The sequence below is a fragment of the Topomyia yanbarensis genome, chromosome 3 (genome assembly GCF_030247195.1).
Source record: "Topomyia yanbarensis strain Yona2022 chromosome 3, ASM3024719v1, whole genome shotgun sequence".
Lineage (NCBI taxonomy): Eukaryota > Metazoa > Arthropoda > Insecta > Diptera > Culicidae > Topomyia > Topomyia yanbarensis.
In genome coordinates, this window is record NC_080672.1 from 273,096,011 (window position 1) to 273,123,645 (window position 27,635).

The 27,635-nt window shown below is 38.7% G+C and overlaps 1 protein-coding gene across 23 annotated transcripts in view; it reads right to left on the minus strand.

The window, feature by feature from the left end:
- Nucleotides 1-225: 225 nt before the first annotated feature.
- LOC131689899 (glycine receptor subunit alpha-2) overlaps nt 226-27,635 on the minus strand; it is a 460,749-nt gene continuing 433,339 nt past the window's right edge. For 21 of the 23 annotated variants that reach the window (XM_058975262.1, XM_058975261.1, XM_058975263.1 and 18 more), the window contains 2 exons: nt 16,160-16,270; nt 226-12,694 (listed from right to left, as the gene is read on the minus strand). In XM_058975262.1, coding sequence (XP_058831245.1) covers nt 12,548-12,694; nt 16,160-16,270 — 258 coding nt within the window. In that variant the 3' untranslated portion in view covers nt 226-12,547. The remainder of the gene's footprint in view (nt 12,695-16,159; nt 16,271-27,635) is intronic. The other 2 variants (XM_058975280.1, XM_058975264.1) reach the window with 1 other exon arrangement.

Here is a 27,635-nt window from a genome sequence, read left to right on the forward strand (position 1 = left end):
AAGGGATGAAATGGATTTTTTTCAAACTTAGTCCACTTGGGACATGACTTGCTGATTTCGAAATGATCATTGTTCGCAGCTATCGCAGTTGATAGTTACTTGTAACATTTATGATCGTTTTATTTCACAAAAAGATTGGGCGTCTAAGATTACGGCGATTCGATACAAAACTCCATAAAATATCTTGTTTTGGAAATACATACAAGCAAAGAAAAAACTCACCTATTTCTCTTGATTCGAAAATTGTTTATTAGAAAAAATAATAAATATTTATTCGCGACAACATCTTCTTATACTTCCTGCCCGTTCTCAGAACTATCCAAAACAGTTTATAATTCTCTTTCCGCCTGTAACGATAAATGGACGAAGAAATGTACTTCCATGGCTGCTTAGGTATATGTATTAAAGTTTCGCAAGCTTTTGGCTTGCTGTGTCCACTTCGAAAGAATAATAAAAGTAACGAGTTTGTTGTATGACTTCGCTATTCCTTTACATTGCATAACAGAGTAGATAATTATTAATAATTCGTGGGTTAGTGTGCTTGGTTTTCCTTTCGCTCACTTTTAATTTAATTGTAAAGTATGTAATAGCTTTTCCTCCTAATGCTTGCTTGCGAGCTTGCTTGTGCTTGCGTCTTTGTGGCCTAAAGAAGTGTCTGTTGACTTTCCTACAAGTATGTATAGCTCGTAGTGAAACGACTCATTCGCTCCTGTCTCTTACTTATTACCCATATTGTTCGAACATGATTCTTCTTTTAGTGTCACTTATTTCCGGATAAGTGACATGCTGGTTTGGTTTCGTACCTTAAAGTTTATAGCAAATACACGAGTAGAGGCTTAAATACAGTGTGTTTGTATGTGTTTATTTTTTTTTTGCTTGCTCTCAATTCTGTTGATATAAAAAAGGGGTTTGACTATTTTACAAGTGTGTTTGTGTTTATGTTTTGGTGATGTTCTGGTAACATTGTTTTCCTTCAAATTGCCTGCTAATGATTTCATGTCGCGGTAACGGATGTTGTTTGTGTACGTGTGTGGTATAGCAAACTTTACAAACGGTTATTTTCCATTACTTTGTAAGCTTATTTTACGGTGTAGTGTGTTTTTGTTTCTTTATTTCACTTGTTTACTAAATCACAATCTTAGCTGAGCTGTATCATTTTAACTATTTATTAATTATTCTGTTTCAATTTACACATTGTAATCAATTATTTGACAGGATGCGATTTTTATGGTTTGGAGTTTTAGAACAAAAAATACGGGTTTGAATTTATTATGAGGCTCAAACAAAATTTGAACCGTTGACTAGCAGCAGTTTTCTTTTCAAAGAATTAAACAAATCCTAAACTTATGCACTAAGCTAGAAACCAAATAAATATGCTTTCAGCTAGCTCTACATCGGTTGGAATTATTCGATTTAAATTGTTTAGAATAAGAAATTAAAACTAGTTTGTCTTTTTCAAATCGGTATTAGAATTGTAAAATATCAAACATGAACATTGTAAATTGTTTTAGAATAACATTTAACATTTTAGAATATTGTTCGATTTGCTTGTTCGCCAACTTATAAACTTATTAACAGCCGGAAGGCTATGATTTTTTTTTATAAAATTTCAATAATAATAAAAACACATAAGTCAAACTTAACAAAATCTGTTTGCGAAATGAAGTCTGACAAAGTATGATAATAACACCCTAACTAGTATTTCTATAGTGACGATAACCTTGTGACTACTCTATCAAATATATGCGCGTCCTAAACCTTCATTCCCACTTGATATGTAATATGACGAAACTAAGCACTTGAGTAGCACGTTATTTTGGTTTGTTTTTTTTTGTTTTATGTTAATAACAGTTGCAGTAGTAGTGATAGCAGTTGTAAAAGTAGTAGTTGTAGTCGTAATAGCAGTAGTTTGCGGTATGCCTATCACTGATGTATAAATATAGTAATTCCTATGGGCACATGAATCACAATTTTAAATCCTTTAACCATTCCTCAGCCTACTTTTTCTTGCGGTCGTGGTAACTTTTTTCGTTTTATTCTTTTGTCTATGGCGGTTTAGGAATAAACTAATGGTAATCTCTTGAACTGAGCTGGTAAACATTTGGAATCCTTATCTGAGTGAACCTAATGAATTTGCATAGGCAGTTTATTTGGTGAATTATTTTTCTGTCTTTCTCAGCATAGTTTATTTTCGAGAAATTGTTTTTTTTTTGTAATTGCACGGTATTTTATCTTATCTCGGAAAATTTCATTGGTTGTAAAAAGCAAAGAAACTAATTTCGAAAGACAAGTGTAATGTAGTTACAATTGCATTCCAGTCACATTATTGCACGTTTATTGCACCCAACTTCTTTACATTGAACCTAAAAAATACAGTCTTATGAGCTTGAGAGTTTAAACTCAAAGAAAAAATGAAGCGACTCTGTGAAGTTGGGATTTGAAAAGTTTAGGAAAAATTTCTAGGTACATTTACTTTTAAGCGATTGAAGTATGAAAAAAATTGATTTTTTTTTATAAATTGATTAAGGAAACTTTTTACTTCACAGCAATTGTTCATTGTTCGTCTCTCGTTGAAAATTGGTCCGATGCGGAATCTCTTGAAACTAATTGTTTCTGCTTGGGTTGGGACATTTTAAGCTAACATTATTTATTTGGTAAGAGTTCCATAAAATAGTATCGATTTATTTGCTAACAGAGACTCTTTGGTGGATTTAGATTGTTTAAATTGTAAAAGTATGTGGTATAAGATTTGATGTCTTAATCTTGTCATAGTGGAGTTTGGTTGATTTTGCATAAAATTGCTGAGCTAAATTTTGCTACCAGAAACGTTAAGTTAAATTTTTTGTAAGGTCGTATTTCATCGTTGTTGTACGAAATTCGGCGTCGTGAGAAGATGCAAAAATGACTAAGAAAATGCTTAAAACTATGTGGACTTTGCTTGAACGATTTTCATTCAATACTTCGGGCCGAAGCTAGCGTCGCGGTGGTCCAAGAATGTTTTTACGAATTTATTACTGAGAGATATTTTTACAGCTTCATGTGGGGTGAAACTCCAAGATAATGGATATTTTAGCTTTACTGAAATGGCTGTAGATACATTATTTAATTTCTCGCTTCAAATGTATTTGAGTTTCTTAAAATAGTGAAGTTGCGTGGAAATATGACAATGAAAAGAAAAAAATCAAGCCAACAGTTTCTTAAATATATCGTGGAGAATTGTCATGTTCCCTATTATAATGCATGACGCCATAGAATAAATTTGAAAGTGTGGTAAGCAGTCTCACCGACGAATATGTAGTGCTTTGGTTGGGCCTCAGGTCATACAATTTGACAATTTGACATCAATTGGGGTTAGTGTGGAACCTGACTCAGTTTCACCTGAAGCAAAAACCACATTAAGGGGATTTAAAGCCTCGAAAAATGGTTATGTAAATTTCACTTACAATCAGCTGATGAACACGACTCTACGGAAGCTGTGAATCTTTAATGTCAAAATGAGAAATTTTGATCGCTTCGAATCTATCCAGTCAGGAAGCATAAGCAGCAGCATATGTCCTGCTGTAGCTTCTAATGGTACGGCTTGTCTCTCAAATAATGATAACATCTAGGCGTACGGGTTAACAGACGATCATCTTTAAAATGAAGTGGAGGAATTTGAGGAATTGACTCTTGAACTCAAGATTTGAATGGTCAAATGACGATTTATTGCCAGAACGTTCGAGGCCTACGCATAAAAATAGATGAAGTTTTCCAAGCAATCTCTTCTTTCCATTACGAAATAATTGTTCTCACCAAGGCATGATTAGATGATAGGATTCATTCTCGGCAGCTTTTTGGCTTTTTGGGAGGAGGAGACTCTACCGGAGGAGTTGATGGAGGGTGTCGTTTGCCCTATCTACAAAAAAGAATGACAAGTTGGATTGCTGCAACTACCGCGAGAACATACCACTTATCGCTGCCTATAAGGTCTTCTCCCAAATTCATTGCCGTCGATTGTCACCATTTGCAAGGGAGTTCGTGGGGCACTACTAAGCGGGATTCGTGGGTTCGCGCGCTCCTACGGACCAAATATTCGCGATTCGGCAGGTTCTGTAGACGTGCTGCGAATGCAACGTGCCCACACATCATTTGTTCATCGATTTCAAATCGGCATATGACCCAATCGATCGAGATAAGCTAACACGATTAGTCAAAGCGACGATGGATCGGGTGATGTGCGTTGTTCGAGTATCAGGGGCACTCTCGAGTCCCTTTGAATCTCGAAGAGGGTTACGACAAGGTGATGGTTTATCGTATCTGCTGTTCAACGTTGCGTTAGAAGGTGTAAAAAGGAGAGCGGTTATAGACACGAGTGGCACGATCTGCAGGAAGTCCGTCCAGCTTTTTGGCTTCGCTGACGACATTGACATAATGGCACGGAACTTTGAGGCGATGTCGGAAACGTACATCAGACTGAAGGCTGAAGACAGTAGGATTGGACTTGCCATCAACATTTCGAAGACAAAATACATGAGAGGAAGAGGTTCTAGAGACGACAATGTGGACCTCCCATCCCGAGTTCGAGTTGACGGTGACGAAATCGAAATGGTCGACGAATTTGTGTATTTGGGCTCACTGGTAACCGCCAACAATGATATTAGCAGATAAACTCAGGGGCGGATCTTGGCGGGAAATCGTGCCTACTTTGGACTCCGTAGGACGCTCCGGTCGAATAAAATTCGACGCCGCTCGAAGTTGATTATCTACAAGACGCCGATTAGACCGGTGCTTCTCTACGGTCACGAGACCTGGACTATGCTCGTGGAGGAAAAACGCGCCCTTGGAGCATTCGAACGAAAGGTGTTGCGTACCATCTATGCTGGCGTGCAGATGGAAAACGGAACATGGCGCAGGCGAATGAACCATGAGTTGCATCAGCTGCTGGAAGAGCCATCCATCCCGCATACCGCAAAAATAGGATGTTTGCGGTGGGCTGGATACGTCGTAAGAATGTCGGACGACGACCCAGTGAAGATGGTTTTTGAGGGCGACCCTACAAGAACAAGAACACGGGGCGCACAGGGAGCACGGTGGATCGACCAGATAGAGGACAACCTGCGGTCCTTTCGAAGACTGCGAGGCTGGCGACAAGCAGCAATGGACCGAGTGGAGTTGAGACGGCTTCTGCATACATCAAGATACAACAAGGCTCTAGCCTGAACGGTAAGGTAAGCTTTCTGACGATACATATGCTGTTTATAGAAACGATCGCAGTTTCGTGACCAGTCGTACGGTTTTATCCTGGACTGGACTGTCTTATTGATTGAGACAGTACTAGCCGACTGTCAGATCCACGAACCTGCTGAATTTATTTCTTTGATTGATGCGAATCATCTGTTATTATTTGTCTGCCGAAACCTGTTATTTTTGAGGATATCACAAATGATCTTGGTTTTGAATTTCACCAAGTAGATTGACAATGGCACTTGAGCATGCTGAAAATATTGACTGTGCCGTTGAATATTTCACTATCGTCATTAATTCCCGCTTGGCTGGCCGCCGTGGAATAATGCATATCTACGACATCCTTAACGACTCAGATCTAAGGCACTTCGTTTGTATTGCCGTACACGCTGTCGTTTCGCCAAATATCTTTTTGCGCCTGCGAATAATAATTATCGATAACCTTTTGTTGTACAAACGCTACACCATTCAACCACAAGCAAACTTGCGCAATAATCCCCGACAGCTTTGGAAACTCTTAAACTTCAAGCAGAAGGAGAACGGATTACCTACTGATATGTTTTTGAGGGAACAGACTGCTAATCTGGCTCCGGAGAAGTGTGACCTATTCGCCACTCATTTTAAAAGCGCATTCAATGAAACTATTTCATTTGTTGATCAAGTTGCGCACGTTTTTAGAGAAATTCCATTAAATATCTGTCCTTTGGGAAGATTCACGGTTATACATCGGCGGGTTGTGGCTGCAATCAGCAAGCTAAAATATTTGGTCACTCCTGATCTTGACGGCTTACTTTCATGTGAAATGCGTGGATGCATTAATTTTACTGTAGAAATCTCTATTCAACAGGTCCTTTATGCAGTGGTATTATTTTCCAGCTGAAAAGAGTTAATTATGTGTTCTGTGTTAAAAAACTACAAGGGGCAGCCCTATGGGGTTGCACGAACTGTAGACGTAGGACTATGCTACTTAATGTAAAATATTTATTTTCTTAGTACTTAGTTTGTGGGAAAAAACACCCGGACCGGTGAAGAAAAATCAAATTTTAGACAATATAATCACATCTCATGTATAGAACAAGCTTTCTAGTTGCTCTCAAACAGATCCTAAAAGTTCAAACACCCATGGATAACCCCAAGTTTGTAGATGTGTTTCGATGCCACAGGATTGAAAAATGGTTAATATTACGTCATGAAAATTCAATTCTTCCGTGACAATTTTTTTTGCCTGCCAAATGCCCTGTATGTATGCAAAGCTCATGATTTGTAGGGATAATTGCATTGATCGGAAAATGCTTTCCAACGCTGCGCATTGCATGCATACAGGACATTTTGCGGGTCATCAGAAGCTGTTTATTTTACCACCGCCACATGTTCATTTTACCCACTCGCTATAAACATGTCTTATTTTTGGACATGTTTAGAAATCAAGAATCATGTTTGAAAAAATGTGTTTATGACGAATTATTTTTACCAGATATGTACAAAACATGTCTAACAAGAACCATATAAGGTGATTGTAATATCTCATTCACTTATTAGTTAGAAAATAATGACTTTGCTTAACGTGTTCATTTTACCGCCAGTTCCCCTCCCTACCAACGCATTCGCCCCAAACATTGAAGCCAAGCGCACAATGCAAAATGAGTCAACGCTGATGATGATGATGGGTAGAGCGAAAGAGACAACTAGTACCACCACGACACTATTAGCGCATTTCACCAAAATTCCACGCGGCCTTTCCCGATTGAAAGGAACGGCCGCGCTTAGCCCATCTGTCATAATATCGGGTTGAATGATAACACATTTTGTTCCAAAAAACAGCCCTGCGTTATGCAACACTTTGTGCAGGTTGATTATACCAGTTGCAAGTGGGGCCAAATTCACCAAGTTCCGTAAAATTCCTCTTAAATTACAGAATTGATAAAAATGCTTAGATGAGCTAAACTAATTAATCAAATCCTGTTTTAACAACTGTCCTTGCGTTTAATCCAAAATGGGAAGCTTATTACTACCACTACATTACTTAATCTCAAGCGCAAATAGCAAATACATGTGCTAGTTAAACCAAAAATTTACTGGCAACATTACAGCGGCATTTAGGAAGCAGTTGGAGCGGTCGCCTGTTGGACGACACAGGGTAGCGTCCCTCCACAGCCAGTGTAACGGACTTCTAACTCAGCTACACTGGCTGTAAAAAACACAGCGCAGTGATCTGCTTCGCCAGCCGTTCAATAGGGAACTGAGCGTGTCTGGCCAAGTCCGTTTTTTAAATCTCGACAAACATATGATTACGGCCTAAAAGCCAACTGTCAAAATCCAATTTGAATGCAAATTCCAGACAAACCGTTACTAGTCGAACACAGTTCACAACAGTTTATGAAAGAGAAAACTTTTCTCTTTCATTTACTACAAACATCTGTAATTGGCGTGTAACGGTTTGTTCGGAATTTCCATTCAAAGTGGATTTTGACAGTTGACTTTTTGGCCGTAATCATATGTTTGTCGAGAAATAGTCGATGATGACGTCATTCATAGAAGCGTAGCGCGGTAGGTACACCAATTTGTCGTACAGGGCTTGGGAAGCGCTATCTTCTGTGTGTTAATGCGTGATATTTTGACAAGGTTGTATATTATTTAATTTTTTAATGCTATGATATCAAAAATCTTTGGGTTTATTTATTGGAATCTATTCTTAGAAGTATTTCGGGGCGATTTGCGCAAAAAATTTGAAAATTTATCGTGAGATGGCTGAATTATATGCGTTTAAAATTGGACCACTTTTCGTTACATACCATTTTTGTAGAATTTGCAGAGTGCACCCCCATATCGAAAACAAAGACGTAGTCCTACGTCAAAAAGAGAATGGCGAAATGTTGAAAATTTCAAGGGAATTATATCGTTGTATGCCTGCTCCAAAGTATTTGCGATCATAACGAACGATGTGCTCTCTGCATTCTGTCAAAGCTACATGCCCGAGCCATTTGTCGTGGGTTCAGACACCATACAACCCCTTGAAAAGGCCACAGATATGGTCCGTGCCAAGTTTCACAACCTCCAAAACGCAATAACATGGTCCCGATAACCCATAAGAACACCAAATTATAGTTTGTGCATGGGATCTACCGGACCGTGGTCAAGGTGTTTTCATGGGTTGATCCCATTTAAAATACCATCAAAACACCTTGCAGTGGGTGTGAATTTGGACCATGACCATGGGGTATTATGGGTTTTTTGTTTTCTCTGGTTTCTCCTGATCAACAAGGATTCATCCCAAAACGATCAACTTCCACGAATCTCGCTCAGTTTGTTTCATTCTGCTTACGAAGTATGGACGCTGGTTCTCAATCAGCATTTGACAGAGTTGACCACTGCCAATAGCTGTGTTTAGTTAAACAGTGCATTCAGAGGAATTTGAGGGTTTGAGAAGTGTCATCTTTATGCCGAAAATTATAATTTCAGAATCTCTATCAGTTACTGTGGTGAACTTCAATCGTCTATTTGAACAAACTCGATGAAACTTTCATCAGCATTGCAACATTTGATAGATTTCATTGCAACGCTTGGTTAAGAATCCTGATTATCTTTTCAAAATTGGCGTAATATAAGTGACAGTGAATAAAAATCTTTGAGTTTTGGGTTCTAGATTTTTTGGGGTATATTTGAAGATTTTCATGCATCCGAAAGTATAGCTGCAAGCTTTTTCTTGTACTCAAATCATATTTTGTTTTCAAAAGGGATGCATTTCTCATGATCTAGGATAAAGACGTCACAATCACCTGTTATAATTCACTTTGAGAAATGATTCCGAAATCGTTACTCGTCCATCCTGGACAACAGCAAATGATAAAGAAAACTTCCCACTGGACCATCTTCGTTCAGTAAGAAAAGTCTATTTAGTGAGGATTTTTTTGGACTGTTTCCAAAAATAAAAGAAAATAGATTTCGTGTACTGTTGTTATAATAGTTGGCTTAAACGACAATAACCTAAATAATGCGACTTGTGTTCCTTCCAAGAACTAAATCTTACCAAAGCAAAAACAATCAAATCGTGAAGCGACTATCAGATCTTACATGAATGTAAGTAAACTCCCGCAGCTAAGCAGTACCCTTCGATAAAAGGAAGCTCCCTAGAATTTATTGGGAAAGTTTGCCACCTTGAACTAAAAGCAGAAAGCATCTTGGAAAATATTATTAAAATAGTACAAGTTTGGTCCATGTTTACCTATCTCCTTATTTCAAAGACATCAATGGTGCCCCTATATCAGGTGGAATTTGGAATTATACTTTTCAGCTAAAAGGTGAGACTTTTGAAGCACTCAAATTTCTCTGAATGCACTGTTCAACTAATCACAACTATTTGGCAAATAAAATAAGTGTGTTGATTTACAATCCACTAGACCTGTAAACTAACTTAGATATAACTTCGTCAAAATCCTAAAAAAAATCCGGATGATTTCAGATCGATTTCTAGTTAGTAGACAATTAAGTTATCTATCAGATTTTCACTTGTTGTTAGAATGTTTAAAGCACCATCCAGGGGCAGATATGTGAACTAGTTATAATATAAAGCTTGTGCTTTCACGATAAAAACTTCAAAGAAAAGTTGTTCCAGACCCTCCGACGGATTATTTTGAAATTGGCTGCAAATGAAAGCGGATAGTCCATTCTTGCATATCCTGATGCTGATTTTTTGCATAAAGGTGTTTCGCCAAACAGACCGTGCCTGAAGTTAATTTTTCTGTGACTAACCTTCAATGAGAAAGGGATGTCGAAGCCACTGTTTTTTTTGTTCTCTGGGATATTGTGTGCGGTGATTTGCACTACCAATGGCCCGGCAGAACTGGCCGACTTTATAAGGCACGACCAAGCGGAAGAGAATGTGGTGTTCTAACAGGATCTGGTATCGGCCCACTACGCCAAACGGTCGTTGGAAGAAATGGACCGCTTGAATATCGCTGTGGTGTCGAAGAAGATGAATCGTCCGAACGTTCTCCATCTGCGGTCAATCGAGATTTCCGGGCCAACCTCGAACACAGCATTTATTCCAGCAATGTTATGCCCAAATCCAATTAGCAGTTGATCGAAATTCGAAGAAGGAGTTGAAGAATATTCGAGCATAGTTCTTTTCTATCGTTATGGCCACCATAAAGCTATACTTACTAACAAATATCCTCCTCCCATGATACTTGTTGAGTGCGCAGTAGTATATACGCCCTCTAGCAAAAGCAAGTATCGGACTAACATTCCTTCCCTTTCCTTCCACGATCTATGTTCGGGCCTGGCCGGCGCCGGTATTGATCAATAAACACTTTAGGATGACCAGGAGTTACACATTGAAAGATGTTTCGTTAATCCCAAGCATAATTATCTACTGATTCCATGTGCAACTTCAGTTAGTCCAGATCGATAACGGAGTAGCAGCCAGGGGTTCTCGATAATCGTACTTAGCGTCTATCACGCTATTGAGGAAAGTAGCTTTTATGATACCTATTTTTCCCACTGTGTACTGGCCGTGCAGCCCAAGTGCAACAAAGCTATTACTTCAAAAACTTTTTTCACTACCTATTGGTTCAAACAATTATTCGAGGAAAGAAAGTAGCGAAATCTTGATGCCGTCTTTCCGTCGATGTAAGGGTCTTTCCGAAACTGTTGAAATTGCATTTCAATTTCTTATAAAAATAATAAAAACATTATTTCAATCTCAATTTTTTGTTATTTATGAACTGATAAATAAGAAATACCCCAAAATCGTTGATTAGCATAATTTCGATGAGATTTCAGTATAAACTTCGGATAAAACTTAGATTTAATGCCGCTGTAATCAATTTGTTTCCGAAGCAATTATGTATATTCTCAACTGGCGTCATCACCGGCTACCAATTTGACAAGTTAAGATCACCAATCTTCTAAAGAAGAGAAATCATCCTGAGATTTGCTGTGAAATTTGTGTTGTTTTCATGTATTCTAGCTGTACAAAAGCTGCGCTGATTGTTAGACTAAGTGGGTACGTTTCCAGTGTAGTAGTAGCAGCATACGTTCCGGTCAGCTTCTCTACGCTTTTTCTTTGGTTTATTCCATTCTTGTCGGCACTACTGAAAATAAGCCTTCCGATTCAATCGATTAGAATATTTGGTTTGTTTTTTTTTGGTTCTAGCGAATAGTTAGAAATCTTCTGTGCTCTCACACTTAATACCGTGTGTCTACATTATCTTCATCCGTTGGATCGAAATCATCTTCAATTTTACACTTAGACTTCGTAGAAAACGGGTATAAAATACAATGTGGTTCAAACAGTTTGTTTTACTTAAAAAAAGTTTAATTTGTTTGTGTGTGCTTATCTGACTAGATTATTCTTCTCTTGCCTAAGCTGTATCATTGAATCGTTTTCCGTCGTATAAATATTCATATAATTATTTAGACTTTTACTTAAATAATATTGCTATGATTTCTGTCAATTCTTACTAAATTTCTATTTGATTGCAAAATTTCTTGTCATTGGCTTGGCGTGTTTGGTTTGTTCATTCCTCATTTGAGTATTCCTTCATTGTAATTCGAAAACCATTGTGGGATTTATGCACGAGCGATTTGCTAGCACTGGCTTAATTGAGATAATTCTCAAACATACTCTACCAGGTAAAATACACTTCTATTTGTATTGGCAATGGCAATGGCAAGAAGATCTGTTTGGATAACAAATTATAACTAACTGATTTCTGTCGCTTGAACGTGGTTGACTACTGATTTTTTTTCGTGTCTGTATACTGAATTTGACTAGTTATGGAAAAATCTTGTATATACAGTTATTTCACCATTTTGTTTCTATGTATTTGTTTGTCATTACAGCATTCATAATGTTCAGTTTTATTTTTTTTGATTTATTTCTGATGTTATTCTTGTTTTATCAAAAGGCAGTATTTGTTTTTGTTGTTTTACGTTTTACCATAATCATCTACTATTGGTAAGAAATCAAAGGTTGTACCTGTTGATCGATGGTTGCCTATTAATTATTTGCACTGCAAGCCTAAAAACCTTTTTACATTTGTTGGTGTGTTTTACTAGTTTCGGATAAAAACCAAAATCTGTTCTTGCTAGGTATGGTTTGTATCAAAACTTCGCTGTCCTGGTAGTGATGCGGTGTCTTCCTGTTGGTTATGTATTGTGTTGGTTATGGCTTCTACTATTTGCTAGCGTTGAAATGTGATCGATAGATAGATCGCATCTTCGGTGTGACGTGTATATTCGAAGCATCTGTATCGGTATCACTCCTTCGCTACAGCAGATTATTGGTATAAATCTTGTGAAGCAGATGCTTGTTGATCGTATTCTAGGAGAATCCTTTGTAGTGTATGAAGAAGAATATGAGAAACACTGCGTACGCCGACGGGAAGGTGATCCGGGCGATAACGTCGATCGTCTTCGCCACCCGTATCGGATGGGGTGGTTCTTTTTTTCGCATCTGAACAAAACATGTCTGAAATAAGGGAATAGCGGAGGTTATTTTCAATGACTCGCATATAAAATTGAGGAATATGAAAGTTGTGAATATTTCTAATAGATATTCTGTTGTGATGAGTCGTCAGCACGAATCACAATTATTTGCACATTTTATTTTTTGCGCACGCACCAACATAAAATATCCAATGCAATGACAAAGAGAACAAAGTATTATTTTACACACAGTGCGACAGAATAGCAGAACGACAAACCCAGAGAACGACAGAACGATAGAACAACAGGACAACAGAACGATAGAACGTCAGGACGACAGGACGACAGAACGACAGAACGAGAGAACGTCAAAACGACAGAACAACAGGAAGACAAAACGACAAAACGACAGAACGATAGAACGACAGAACGACAGAACGACAGAACGACAGAACGACAGAACGACAGAACGACAGAACGACAGAACGACAGAACGACAGAACGACAGAACGATAGAACGATAGAACGTCAGAACGACAGAACAACAGAACGACAGGAAGACAAAACGACAAAACGACAAAACGACAGAACGACAGAACAACAGAGCGATAGAACGACAGAACAACATAACTACAGAACGACAGAACGACAGAAAGACAGAAAGACAGAACGACAAAACGACAGAACGACAGAACAACAGAACGACAGAACGATAGAACGACAGAGCGATAGAACGACAGCACAACACAACGACAGAACGACAGAATGACAGAACGACAGAACGACAGAACGACAGAACGACAAAACGACGGAACGATAGAACGTCAGAACGACAGAAAGACAGAACGACAGAACGATAGAACGACAGGACGACAGGACGACAGAACTACAGAACGACAGAACGACAGAACGACAAAACGACAGAACGATAGAACGTCAGAACGACAGAAAGACAGAACGACAGAATTACAGAAAGACAGAACGACAGAACCCAAGCAACACCGCTTGTTGACTAACAGTTTCTACAACTAAATTCGTTGAAAAGAGGCGTACATAATCCATTATTCAACTGATTCAGCAACTAAAAAAGCGCACCAGCAAAAGTTTATGGTTATGCAACAAACCGCGGCCATTACATGTTGCAAGTGTTGCTTGGGAACGACAGCACGATAGAACGACAGAGCGATAGAACGACAGAACAACAGAACTACAGAACGACAGAACGGAAGGATGACAGAACTACAGAACGAACGAGTTCTAAAGTTCTAATGTTCTAAAGTTCTAAAGTTCTAAAGTTCTAAAGTTCTAAAGTTCTAAAGTTCTAAAGTTCTAAAGTTCTAAAGTTCTAAAGTTCTAAAGTTCTAAAGTTCTAAAGTTCTAAAGTTCTAAAGTTCTAAAGTTCTAAAGTTCTAAAGTTCTAAAGTTCTAAAGTTCTAAAGTTCTAAAGTTCTAAAGTTCTAAAGTTCTAAAGTTCTAAAGTTCTAAAGTTCTAAAGTTCTAAAGTTCTAAAGTTCTAAAGTTCTAAAGTTCTAAAGTTCTAAAGTTCTAAAGTTCTAAAGTTCTAAAGTTCTAAAGTTCTAAAGTTCTAAAGTTCTAAAGTTCTAAAGTTCTAAAGTTCTAAAGTTCTAAAGTTCTAAAGTTCTAAAGTTCTAAAGTTCTAAAGTTCTAAAGTTCTAAAGTTCTAAAGTTCTAAAGTTCTAAAGTTCTAAAGTTCTAAAGTTCTAAAGTTCTAAAGTTCTAAAGTTCTAAAGTTCTAAAGTTCTAAAGTTCTAAAGTTCTAAAGTTCTAAAGTTCTAAAGTTCTAAAGTTCTAAAGTTCTAAAGTTCTAAAGTTCTAAAGTTCTAAAGTTCTAAAGTTCTAAAGTTCTAAAGTTCTAAAGTTCTAAAGTTCTAAAGTTCTAAAGTTCTAAAGTTCTAAAGTTCTAAAGTTCTAAAGTTCTAAAGTTCTAAAGTTCTAAAGTTCTAAAGTTCTAAAGTTCTAAAGTTCTAAAGTTCTAAAGTTCTAAAGTTCTAAAGTTCTAAAGTTCTAAAGTTCTAAAGTTCTAAAGTTCTAAAGTTCTAAAGTTCTAAAGTTCTAAAGTTCTAAAGTTCTAAAGTTCTAAAGTTCTAAAGTTCTAAAGTTCTAAAGTTCTAAAGTTCTAAAGTTCTAAAGTTCTAAAGTTCTAAAGTTCTAAAGTTCTAAAGTTCTAAAGTTCTAAAGTTCTAAAGTTCTAAAGTTCTAAAGTTCAAAAGTTCAAAAGTTCAAAAGTTCAAAAGTTCTAAAGTTCTAAAGTTCTAAAGTTCTAAAGTTCTAAAGTTCTAAAGTTCTAAAGTTCTAAAGTTCTAAAGTTCTAAAGTTCTAAAGTTCTAAAGTTCTAAAGTTCTAAAGTTCTAAAGTTCTAAAGTTCTAAAGTTCTAAAGTTCTAAAGTTCTAAAGTTCTAAAGTTCTAAAGTTCTAAAGTTCTAAAGTTCTAAAGTTCTAAAGTTCTAAAGTTCTAAAGTTCTAAAGTTCTAAAGTTCTAAAGTTCTAAAGTTCTAAAGTTCTAAAGTTCTAAAGTTCTAAAGTTCTAAAGTTCTAAAGTTCTAAAGTTCTAAAGTTCTAAAGTTCTAAAGTTCTAAAGAAATAAATTTGCGTAGCTCGATTAGACGAATCATTTTGCCGTAATACTAAGTTTTATTTCGAATTTATGAAACATGTGGGATTTTCATAGCTTTGTGTATGATATTCAAATCTTTGTCTTCAACTGTACCAATAAACAAACGTGCTAAACTTGTGAATTTGATGTGCAAACTAGTCACTTAGTTTGCGTTTCTTACCAATCGCGAGCGCTGGTGATATACCATATAAACACCTTTGCGCTGGTATAAATCAAAATTGGACCGAAACGACCCGAAAATCTGACCCCATTTGGAATATTCTCCACGAGTTCGACGAGGACCACCCAACATTCTACCGCCCCTCTCTTTCCCATATAGTGCTGTTACCAATGTCTGAATGTCTCTCTCATGTAAATTACAGTAATTACATTGTTATTCCCTTTAGAAATAAAACTAAGATGTATTTATAGCAAGAGGGTGGATGTTTTGACGTTTCTTTGAAAAATGAGTGAAGCCAACATAAGCTGGCTTGTGGCTCGGCTAGTTTCAAACCGAAAAATCTTGGATGATCCGCAGGATTAGCTTAGGCTACTCGTTAATCATTCGGTCTAATGTGCATTTGGGTTAATGTATATTCGGTCAAACATCCATTCGGCCTATTGCCCATTCGCTTTAATGTTCATATGACCGACTGTCCATTCGGCCCAACGTTGTTCGGCCTAATGGCTGGACACCCATTCAACACACACTTATTGCGAAATTCGACTTAATCCGATCATCGAAAAAATTGGTCAAGATAGCTATTGTAAATTGTCAATACCGGACTAAAGCGGAAAACGAATATATGAGAGAAAATTTCCATTTGCTGACTGCCTTTCAGCGTGTATAATCATAAATTATGTATTGCCAATCGTCCAATTTATATTACTTACCTCAGTGGCACAGCCGTTATTTGCCGAGTGTGTACATGGACTGGTACCGCCCGCGCAGCTCGTGCAGGCGACAATCTCGTTCGGTCCGCTGGATTCTCGTTTCTTGACACCCTACCGAGAGGGAACATCGTTAGTACATGGTGAATATGGCCAAAACAATCTCTATCTGGTAACAGCATAGCATAGTTGTAAATACATCTTAATGCGATTTCAATTGATTATCTCGTAAATCATATAATTGCTCGATGTCGAGTTCGATTTACATAATTTCTCATTTGGGGTAAGTTACACCATATATCAACTATGATAATTATAATTAATGATTGGAATCCTTTAACCCACGCATGGAGTATTACTGGAATAATACTTGAGATTTGTATAACTACACCAATATCTTACCTATCTGTAATAGTACGAATCTCAAGACATAGAAAACCCATCATTTTTGACATACTTCTTCTAGAACTGTAACGCCACTTCAAAGCATCGTATGAATCATTTAGCAGCATTCAAAACACCATTAGTATGAATTTGAAGGTAAACCATAATAAATTTGAACTCTATATCCAAAGGTTTAAAATCGATCCTAGCTGGGCTGATGTACAATGTACAATGTACAATGTAATCGACCATGCGTACTTCTAAATTTTCACATCAAATTATGACTTCCAATCGTATTGTGATGTATGTTGCCAACGATAACACCTTCGCGTATATACTGTTTTGTAACAAGCGCTATAAGTGTTTAACATACACGAACGCTTGACATTTAAGCGTATTGTTTTTAAATAATTATATAATGTTAGCTTCTTTGTATCTATTTTATCCCCACCACTCTCATGGATAAAGGTGGCCATTTAGCTTTTTCCCCAAAATTATCCACGGTGTATATGTACGGTCTCTAGGATGTATATATTGTACATCGGTATGCATTGCGAGAATTGATTAAAAACATGCTCAGATACCTGTCAGAGAAAAGACAGACAAATTCAGTATTTCACTTCACTGACTAATTCCTTTAGTTAGAAGATTCCGGTGAACTGCTCTCATTTGCCCTCTGGGGCTATATATCAGGATAACGTTGTCACCGTGAGAAAATATTCATTGGCTGTTCTGCCGTGATTGGAATCTGGTATCATGCTCCGGGGGGAAGTATTCAGCAGATCGATATACTTATACGGAACAATAGGTATCGAGTTGGATCTGCTAAAAGAGCACAGAGGGGATTTCTTGATCTTTCAAAAAGAATTCCTGGTAAAGCTTTGTCTACGGTTTAGCTTTCGCACGTAGAGGATTAATATTCGCCACTCGAAGAATCGACTACACACGGAACCTACCATTACATTCAAATTCCGAGATTCCCGAATAATGGGAATCTATGCTTTCTCATTTAGGGAAAAACTCAGGCATCTCGCGAATTTTTTTACACGATTTTTAAAAGAAATTCAGACGGAAAATTCAATTGGTGAACATTTGTCAATTGAAACCTACTTTTTTAACTAGTTTGCAAATCAATGTTATATACATATAGCTTTGAGCCAGATAAAATGCAGCGTTTTTTCGTGATTCAGTGAAGGTCTTATACACATCACTACTAAAAAGTTCCATGTTTTAAGTGTTTGTGAACAAAATGTGGGAAGATAATGATAATGAACCAGCTAGCACCATTGTCTCAATCTCTTTTTTATAGCACTTTCAGTTCGCACGAAATCTCAATAACCAATGAACCGATAAATTTGAATTTATCCGTAGTTTTCACTTACTTTATCTGATAGTTCGTGAATGATGGGGTTTAGCTATCAGAGAAAAGTTCGACTTATTTGTAAGCGATTTTTTTCATTTTTTCAAACAAGTAATCAGAAATATACACTGATAGAATATATTCGTAAATCGCTGCGAATTAGATTCGTACAGACAATTTTCATAAAATATACGAATTTTTCGGACATATGATGAATCATTCGTAGTTCAATTGAAACACTTTTATTTTTTATTACGAGTTTTTCGTGAAAACCACGAAACGACTTTCGTTGGCTTATTACGGCTTAATTAGGCAAACGAATTGTTCACTGCTATATACGAAAGTCTTCGTAATATTTACGAGCATCGTTCGTCAAACCGTCAAAGTCAAAAAAGAGGTAGAATATGGGTCAATAATTGTTGATCATCACGACGATCGCGGTCTGATTATTTAGTAACCGTATCCGTGTCCTCCGGATTCAGGAAGATTTGCTGAACCTCTTCCGCTTCCAGTTGATCCATAATCCGGAGCAGAACGGATCCAGTTGAGCCATCGCGAACTGCTCGTTGGTTTTGTATGAAGAAGTTTGAGTTTTTCTCTGCTGGAGCAATGTAAAAATAATATGCTATTAAACACGAAAACTTTTCTAAGATGAACGAAATGAATTCGTGCGACCAACAAAATCGTTCGTTATATACACAACCGTTTATTAAAATAAACGAAACATTTCATTTCATTCCGGAAAAATATTGCTGTTTTCAACAATAACATTCGTGCAATGTACACTAAATTTGTAAAACTCACGAAAACTTTCGTACATCAAGTGGCCATTACTTCACACCACAATCTTTCTAGTCCTCAATAGAGGTGAGCAGGTTGAAATAAAATCGATTTCGCCAGTTAAAAAAATCGTTGTTGTCATGGATCATTGTTGTGATCCCAAAAGAACGATTGAAAAAATATAGTAATAAATGCGAAAACTTTTCTAAGATAAACGAAATGAATTCGTACAACCAACAAAATCGTCCGTATTATACGCAAACATTTATTAAAATAAACGAATCATTTCGTTTCATTTACCAATATGATGTCGTTATCAACGACAACAATCGTGCAATGTACACTACAGAAGTAAATATTACGAAAACCTTCGTTCATCAAGCGGCCATTTCTTCATACCAAATCGATTTTGCCAAATCGGTTTTTTAAATAAAAAAATCGGTGTTGTCAAATATCGATCCCAAAAGATCGAATGAAAAAAAAATATGCTAATGAATACGAAAACTTTTCTAAGACGAACGAAATTAATTCGTGAGACAAACGAAATCGTTCGTAATATACACAAACGTTTAATAAAATAAACAAAAAATTTCGTTTCATTCACGAAAAATAATGTCGTTATCAACGACAACATTTGTGCAGTGTACACTAAATAAGTAAAATTTACGAAAACTTTCGTTCATTAAGCGGCCATTACTTCACACTACAAACATTCTAGTCCTGTATAGAGGCGAGCAGGTTGAAATAAAATCGATTTTGCCAGATCGACCCTTTTAGTTTAAAAAATCATTATTGTCACAAATCGATCCTAAAAGATCGATTGAAAAAAAAATCCAATGAATACGAAAACTTTTCTAAGATGAGGGAAAGGAATTCGTGCGACCAACGAAATCGTTCGTAATATACATAAACGAAAGAATTCGCTTCATTCACGAAAAATAATGTCGCTATCAACGATAACATTCGTTCAATGTACACTAAATAAGTAGCATTTACGAAAACTTTCGTTTATCAAACGACCATTTCTTCATACCACAATAAAATCGATTTGGCCAGATCGATTTTCTTTAAAATAAAAAAAATCGGTGTTGTCAAACATCGATCCCAAAAGATCTAATGAAAAAAATATGCTAATAAATACGAAAACTTCTCTTTGATGAACGAAATGAATTCGTGAAACCAACGAAATCGGTCATAATATACACAAAGGTTTATTAAAATAAATAAAACATTTCGTTTCATTCACGAAAAATAATGTCGATATCAACAATAACATTCGTGCAGTTTATGCCAAATATGTAAAATTTACGAAAGATTTCGTTCACCAAGCGGCCATTCTTGTTCATGAAATGAACGAAACCTACTATTTACAATGCACTAAAATACTTCGTTGCAGAAAACGACGAATGAATTTGTGTATTTCAGGTTCAATTTCATAATATTTACGAATTTATATTATCAGTGCTGCAATAAAGAAAACCTTGCAATTATTTTTATATTTTTGTGGATTTTGCCTATCGTTCATTATACCTAACGTTATGCTAATCGTTAATTATGCTTAACGTATATTATACCAATCGTCCATTATGCCATTTTTCATCCAATTTACCATGATCTTTCCAACGGTATGCTATGTTATGCTCTTTCGTTGAAAATAGGGTAGACCGGGGTTAGTTGCCGTTGCTTTCAGTTTCAGCTGGGATTGTTCAATATAATTGTGAAAATGTCTATTACATTCTTGTTATTCGTAGCACTACTACCATTAACGTTCAGTCTACTTTCTACTTTTGCCGCAGTCAGACGTACAATCGAGCCAAGTGAACAACAGGCCTCTCGATCTAGTGTGCATTGTCTCGAGAACAAAGGAAACATCGGATTATTCTTGTCATCATGAGTCAAATTGACGAAAAAGCTCTACTTCGACCCAACGCTGCGGTCGTTGACTTTAAATTTTGTTTAAAACGACCGAGTTTTAGTGAAGTAGAATACCTTCTGAAGGTAAAAATGCAACTTAGACTTACGGAAGTGTTGTACCTTCAGTATCATCATCTTCGCAGTGCAGTGTTAATATCATTCAACACGTTAGCACAAGCCGAGCGTTTCGTTTTGAAGAACAATTTAAAACACGTGGTTGAAAGTGACAATGTTGGAGTTAAGATTCCCGTATATATTTAGAATGATTATATAGATGTAAGGTTATATGACCTATCACCTCGTACCCCTCCTGAGCCAATTGCAAAATGCATGTCGCAATACGGAGAAGTAGAATCCGTTACACCTGATACTTGGAGAAACTTCTTCCAACGGCGTTTTTGTAGTGAGGATGCGGGTTGAAAGGCCTATACCCTCCTACTTGACAATAAAACTCAAAACTCACGAAACTACAATTATGCAAACTACGCTATGCACCCATGAGGGGCAAACTCCTACGTGCAAGTATTGTAATCAGACAGCACATCATGGACAACCTTGCGCGGAAGATGCAGAGGAAGACGCATCTCAACCGATTGCCAACTCATCTACGGCAAACCAACCCAAAACAGAGTTTTCAATACCAATGCCTGAACCACAAACGGTGGCCAAATTTGTGGCAGCAGTTGCACAGACCATAATGGCAACCACAAAAGAAGCATCCAGTACCGCAAAATCAACTGTAAGCAACATTGGCAAGGATAACAATAACAGTGACGGATTTACGCTGGTCAACAATAAGTGCAAGAAACAGGGAAAAACATCTGATTGCGGACACCAAGCCGGCTACGACCTGGACGCGAAAAACAAAAAAGAATTAAATGACCCCCCAGATACAGATTGCCAGCAAACCCTGCGAAAGAAGGTCTCCGCTCGCAATAAAAAGTTGCGCGCACGAGATCCAATATCATAATAATATTTGTTTATATTTTTATTTTTACATTTGTAAACATATAAAAGATCCACGGCTCCGTTAAGCTACCGCTATGAGCCGTGTCAAATAAACGAATTATAAAAAACATGAAAGTTGACGCCGAATCACTTTAAGCAAAACCTGTTTTAATCCACCTTGTGGTGTAATAGTGCCTTTCTCATTTCCTTAAACTATGGTTCCATGGCTGGTTATGTTCGTTTCAACTGTTGAAATATCTAGTACATTCTGAGTAAACTTTGCACCTACCCACAATGGCTCACCAGTCCACGAACCTGATGAGCTACGTGTAGACGGTGAAACACTCGAAACAAAAAAAATTATTCCTAATTAGCCTAATCAGCATTAATTCAATGTTGTCTTCCTGATAACTAATTTGTTAGGAGGGTGAAAAACCCTCGACCGAACCACTCCCCGGTTTAACTTGGAATGCCTTGTGATATAGCGGTGGTAAAAAGAAACTTTGGTTGAGACGGGGAGGGGGTATGAGCGATGGATGGGGTGGTGGTCTGAGAGGGGTACAATGAGGGGTGGTGTTAGGGGGATTCAAAGGAGGGTAACCCCTCTCCGTGCACTCCTAGCTACGCCTCTGTTAAAACCCAGAAACCTTATGCCAGCCGAAAAAAAAAATTGGGATTAGGTTGACGATTTTCAGAGTGATTGCATATCCTTTCTATATGAGAAAGGCAAAAAATTTTGTGTGGTCGCACTCTTAAACCCGTAACTCCGAAACCGGAAGTCGGATCAACTAAAAATTCAATAGCAGCCTATGGGAGCGTTATACCGTTCATTCGAAACTAATTTGTGCAATTTGGTTCAGCCATCTCTGAGAAAAGTGAGTGAGATTAGAAAATACATACACACGCACATACACACACATACAGACATTTGCTAATCTCGACGAACTGAGTCGAACGGGATATGACACGCGGCCCTCCGGGCCGGGATTAGGTTGACGATTTTCAGAGTGATTGCATATCCTTTCTATATGAGAAAGGCAAAAAAGTATAATATTTAATTGACTTTATCAGCCTGAGTTCAATGTTATATTCATGTGATCAGATTTTGAAATGTTGGGGAATGGGTTTGGAAGTGGAGGGGGTGGGGTGGATGAAGGGAATGCAGGCGTGAGGGTGGTCCAGGGGGAGAGGGTGATGAAAGGGGAAGGTGTAAGGCTAAGGGGGAGGGGACGATGCTACATCCAACTGCATATTATATCTTCCATTTGAGACTTGGTTTGAGAAAATCGGTTCAGTCATCACCCAAGAATCGATGTGACTTTAATTGTGGGATACGCCCGGAATCCGAAACTTCCGGAATTGTCGATAGTGGACAACATATTTAAAGAATATTTGACTGGCTATCAGTGATCTAGACCTGCGAGTCGAAGAAATTCGGTGACCATTTCAATAGATTTTTAGCCTATGAGGTATTACGATTATAACAGTTTATATGGGAAATTCCTTTGCGACCTTACTAACCAACCTGTAACTTCGGAACCAAGAGTCAGAACCAAATAAAATTCAGCAGCAGTCAAGGATATTACTGTATCTTTCATTTGAAATCAAGTTTGTAAAAATCGGTAGAGAATTCGCTGAGAAATAGGCGTGATATTAGCTAAGGAACTTGATGAGTTCCCCGGGGGCATCAAGAACCGTCCAGGTGGCTAATGAGGTCAAATCTACTTTGATTGGTCAAAAGTGATCTAGACTTGCAAATCCAAGTGATGTTTTAATATGTATTACATCATTTAGACATCATAGTGTTACCAGTTTACATGGGAATTTGCTGTTTGATCACACTCTTCAACCCGTAACTCTGGAACAGGATGTCGGATCAACTAAAAATTCAATAGCAGCTTATGAGAGCGTTATACCTTTCATTTGAAACTAAGTTTGTGAAAATCGGTTCAGCCATCTCTGAGAAAATTGTATGAGTTTAAATGACACACACATACATACACATTGACATTTTCCTATCTCGACGAACTGAGTCGAATGGTATATGACACTCGGCCCTCCGGGTCTCGGTTAAAAAGTCGATTTTTACAGTGATTGCATAGCCTTTATTTATATGAGAAAGGCAAAAAGGTAACGGAAGATAAAATTCTAGAATGCTATAGTGCGCGACAGTGCCTCACTAACCCTTTAAGAGTTCATGCGAGCAAGTTTCTAGTTTGGAAAAACAAACAATAACTCTGCGATTTTCCAATCTATTTTGATGATAAATAGGTTGTTATATGCGGAGTTAAATGTTCACTCTAGACAAGTATTAAAACAAAGACGCTTCTTACAAAGAATGTTGGGTAATTCTTATAATTTTCATGAACAAATCGTAAAATAATGGTTGTTTTTACATTGTTGCCCCAAAGCCACATAGTGATTTTAACAACAGATCATCGCGTAGTATACCGTTGAACAGATAGGATAATTTGGGGAGAGATGCCGCACATTTCTTAAAATCGATCCTGTATCAAAGTAAACCATTCAATATTTGATGAAATCATTTTTATCAATTGCGACAAGTTTCTAAGATACTGTGAAATGATTTTTGTCTTGAAAAGAAATTCATCAAATTTCCATGAACATTTTTTTTTAAAAAAAAGGTAATTGCGGGAGAAATGCCGCACCATGGTCGCAAACTGAAAAATGGTGAACAGAAGTATTTTAGCTATCGTTGATGTTCTTGTGATTAGGAATATTCAGCTGAGTTTCATGAAGTTTGATTACACCTATAAATCGGCCAGTACTTTCATTTTTCTTAAAGGGGTAGTACTATTTACAGGAAAATTTTTTATTCAGCATTTTAAAAATATTTTTTTTGCAACCTTGTCTAACGGTGTAATTTAATTAAGGTTACTATTTATTTATATGTTTATGCAAGCGATTTATATCTGGTCAAGGCTCCGAAAATGGCAACCACAGGCGAAATTTTTTTTATCAAATTTTGCGTCAAACTGTTTGCTTTCCGTATGTATATAACCTTTTTATTTATTTATTAACAGATTAAGGCCGAAGTGGCCTGTGCCGTATACAAAAGATTCCTCCATTCCACTCGCTCCATGGCCGCGCGTCGCCAGCCACGCAGTCTGCGAAGGGTCCGCAAATCGTCTTCCACCTGGTCGATCCATCGTGCTCGCTGCGCGCCACGTCTTCTTGTACCGGTCGCATTGCAATTGAGAACCGTTTTCACCGGGCTATTGTCCGACATTCTGGCTACGTGCCCGGCCCACCGTAGTCGTCCGATTTTCGCGGTATGACAGATGGGTGGCTCCCCCAACAGCTGATGCAACTCATGGTTCATTCGCCGTCTCCATGCGCCGTCTTCCATCTGCACTCCACCGTAGATGGTACGCAGCACTTTCCGTTCGAAGACACCAAGTGCGCGTTGGTCCTCCACGAGCATGGTCCAGGTCTCGTGCCCGTAGAGAACTACCGGTCTAATCAGCGTCTTGTAGATGGTCAACTTCGTACGACGGCGAACTCTGTTCGACCGAAGTGTCTTGCGGAGGCCAAAGTAAGCACGATTTCCTGCCACGATGCGTCTACGAATCTCTCTGCTGGTATCATTGTCGGCGGTCACCAGTGAGCCCAAGTACACGAACTCTTCAACCACCTCGATTTCGTCGCCACCGATGCAAACTCGAAGCGGGCGGTTCTCCTTTTCTTCTCGTGAACCTCTTCCTATCATGTACTTTGTCTTCGACGTGTTAATGGCAAGTCCGACGAGCTTGGCTTCTCTTTTCAGTCTGATGTAGGCTTCCTCCATCTTCTCAAAGTTTCGTGCAATAATATCAACGTCATCGGCGAAGCCAAGTAGCAGAACGGACTTTGTGAAAATCGTACCACTCGTGTCGATCCCTGCTCTTCTTATTACACCTTCCAGTGCGATGTTGAATAACAGACACGAGCGACCATCACCTTGCCGTAACCCTCTGCGTGATTCGAAGGGACTCGAGAGCGTCACTGAGACACGTACTACGCACATCACCCGACCCATCGTCGCCTTCACTAATCGCGTCAGTTTGTCCGGGAATCCGTACTCGTGCATAATCTGCCATAGCTGATCTCGATCGATAGTGTCGTATGCGGCTTTGAAGTCGATGAACAAATTATGTGTGGGCACATTGTACTCGCGGCATTTCTGCAGTACTTGACGAAGAGCGAACACCTGGTCCGTGGTAGATCGTTCGCTCATGAAACCCGCCTGGTACTGCCCCACGAACTCTCTTGCAATTGGTGATAGTCGACGGCATAGTATTTGGGAGAGTACCTTGTAGGCGGCGTTCAGCAGGGTGATTGCTCGGTAATTACAGCAATCCAGCTTGTCGCCCTTTTTGTAGATAGGACACACGACACCTTCCATCCACTCCTCCGGTAAAATCTCCTTCTCCCAAATCTTGGTAATCACCCAGTGCAGCGCTTTAGCCAGTGGCTCGCCACCGTGTTTTAGTAGCTCGCTTGGTATTTGGTCAACCCCAGCGGCTTTATTATTTTTGAGCCGGCTAATCTCCTCCTGGATTTCTTGGAGATCCGGAGCCGGTAGTGTAATGTCTTCCGCGCGTGCTCCCAGGTGCGTTACCGTGCCATCCTCGTCGTCTGCTGCATCGCCGTTCAGGTGTTCTTCGTAGTGCTGCCGCCACCTCTGGATCACCTCACACTGGTCCGTGAGAAGATTCCCGTTTGTATCTCTGCACATGTCGGCCTGTGGTACGTGGCCCCTGCGCGAGCGGTTCAACTTCTCGTAGAATTTCCGTGTGTCTTTAGCGCGGTACAGCTGCTCCATCGCTTCGCGATCTCGGTCTTCCTGCTGGCGCTTTTTGGTCCGGAAAACCGAGTTCTGCATGTTCCGTGCCTGTTTATATCGCGCCTCGTTCGCCCTCGTGCGGTGTTGCAGCATTCTCGCCCATGCTGCATTCTTCTCTTCGACTAACTGCTCGTATTCGCCGTCGTACCAGTCGCTTCTTCGGTCCGGGCCCACCGTACCTAGTGCAGTGGCTGCGGTGCTACCTATGGCGGATCGGATATCTCTCCAGCCATCTTCAAGGGCAACTGCACCTAGCTGCTCTTCCGTTGGTAGTGCCACTTCTAGCTGCTGCGCGTATTCTTGAGCCACTCTGCCATCTTGTAGCCCCTCGATGTTTAGCCACGGCGTTCGGCTTCGACGAGAGCTATGCACTGTCGAAAGTTTTGAGCGTAAGCATACTGCAACCAGGTGGTGGTCCGAATTTATATTCGCACTGCGATAAGTGCGGACGTTTGTGATGTCCGAGAAGAATCTACCGTCGATTAGAACGTGGTCGATTTGATTTTTTGTTACTTGGTCCGGTGATCTCCAGGTGACTTTGTGGATATCTTTGCGAGGGAAGAAGGTGCTTCGGACTACCATTCCACGGGAGGCTGCGAAGTTCACACATCGTTGGCCGTTGTCATTTGATACGGAATGCTGGCTGTTAGGCCCGATCACCGGTCTGTACATTGCCTCCCTTCCTGTGCGTTCATGTCGCCGATGACAATTTTCACGTCTCGCAGAGGGTATATAACCTCTAATATTAAAAAATATGAATGGTGATCCCAGAAAAAATTTCAAGGATGGCCGCTTTTCCAAGCTTTCTCAGTTGAACTTTAAGCTAAAGTCCGCCATTTTGAAATTCAAAATGGCGATGAACATCGTGCTGACTTTCCCGAACCAAAAATATTCACATTTCTTGGTTTCATACGATCAATCGCCAAAATAAGATCGCCATTTTGAATTTGTGTCTGCCATTTTGCTTTATAATTAAATGCACAGGGTTTGCACCACTCGTTAACTCGTGTTGAGATTTTGAAAATAAATAAAAAATGCCACTTTTTACCGTATTAACCTTATCCCCGCTTAAAGGTGATAGGCTTAGAAGGCGAAGCGCCCATGTGAATAAACAGTCGTTCAGGTGACCGGGACACTAGTCGATACCTACAATGGAAAATTATAAATATCCTAAACATCCATTTGCTCGCATAGTCAAGCCCAGCTTTAGTATGCAAAGTGTTTTTTGCTGGGTTTACGGCGACAAG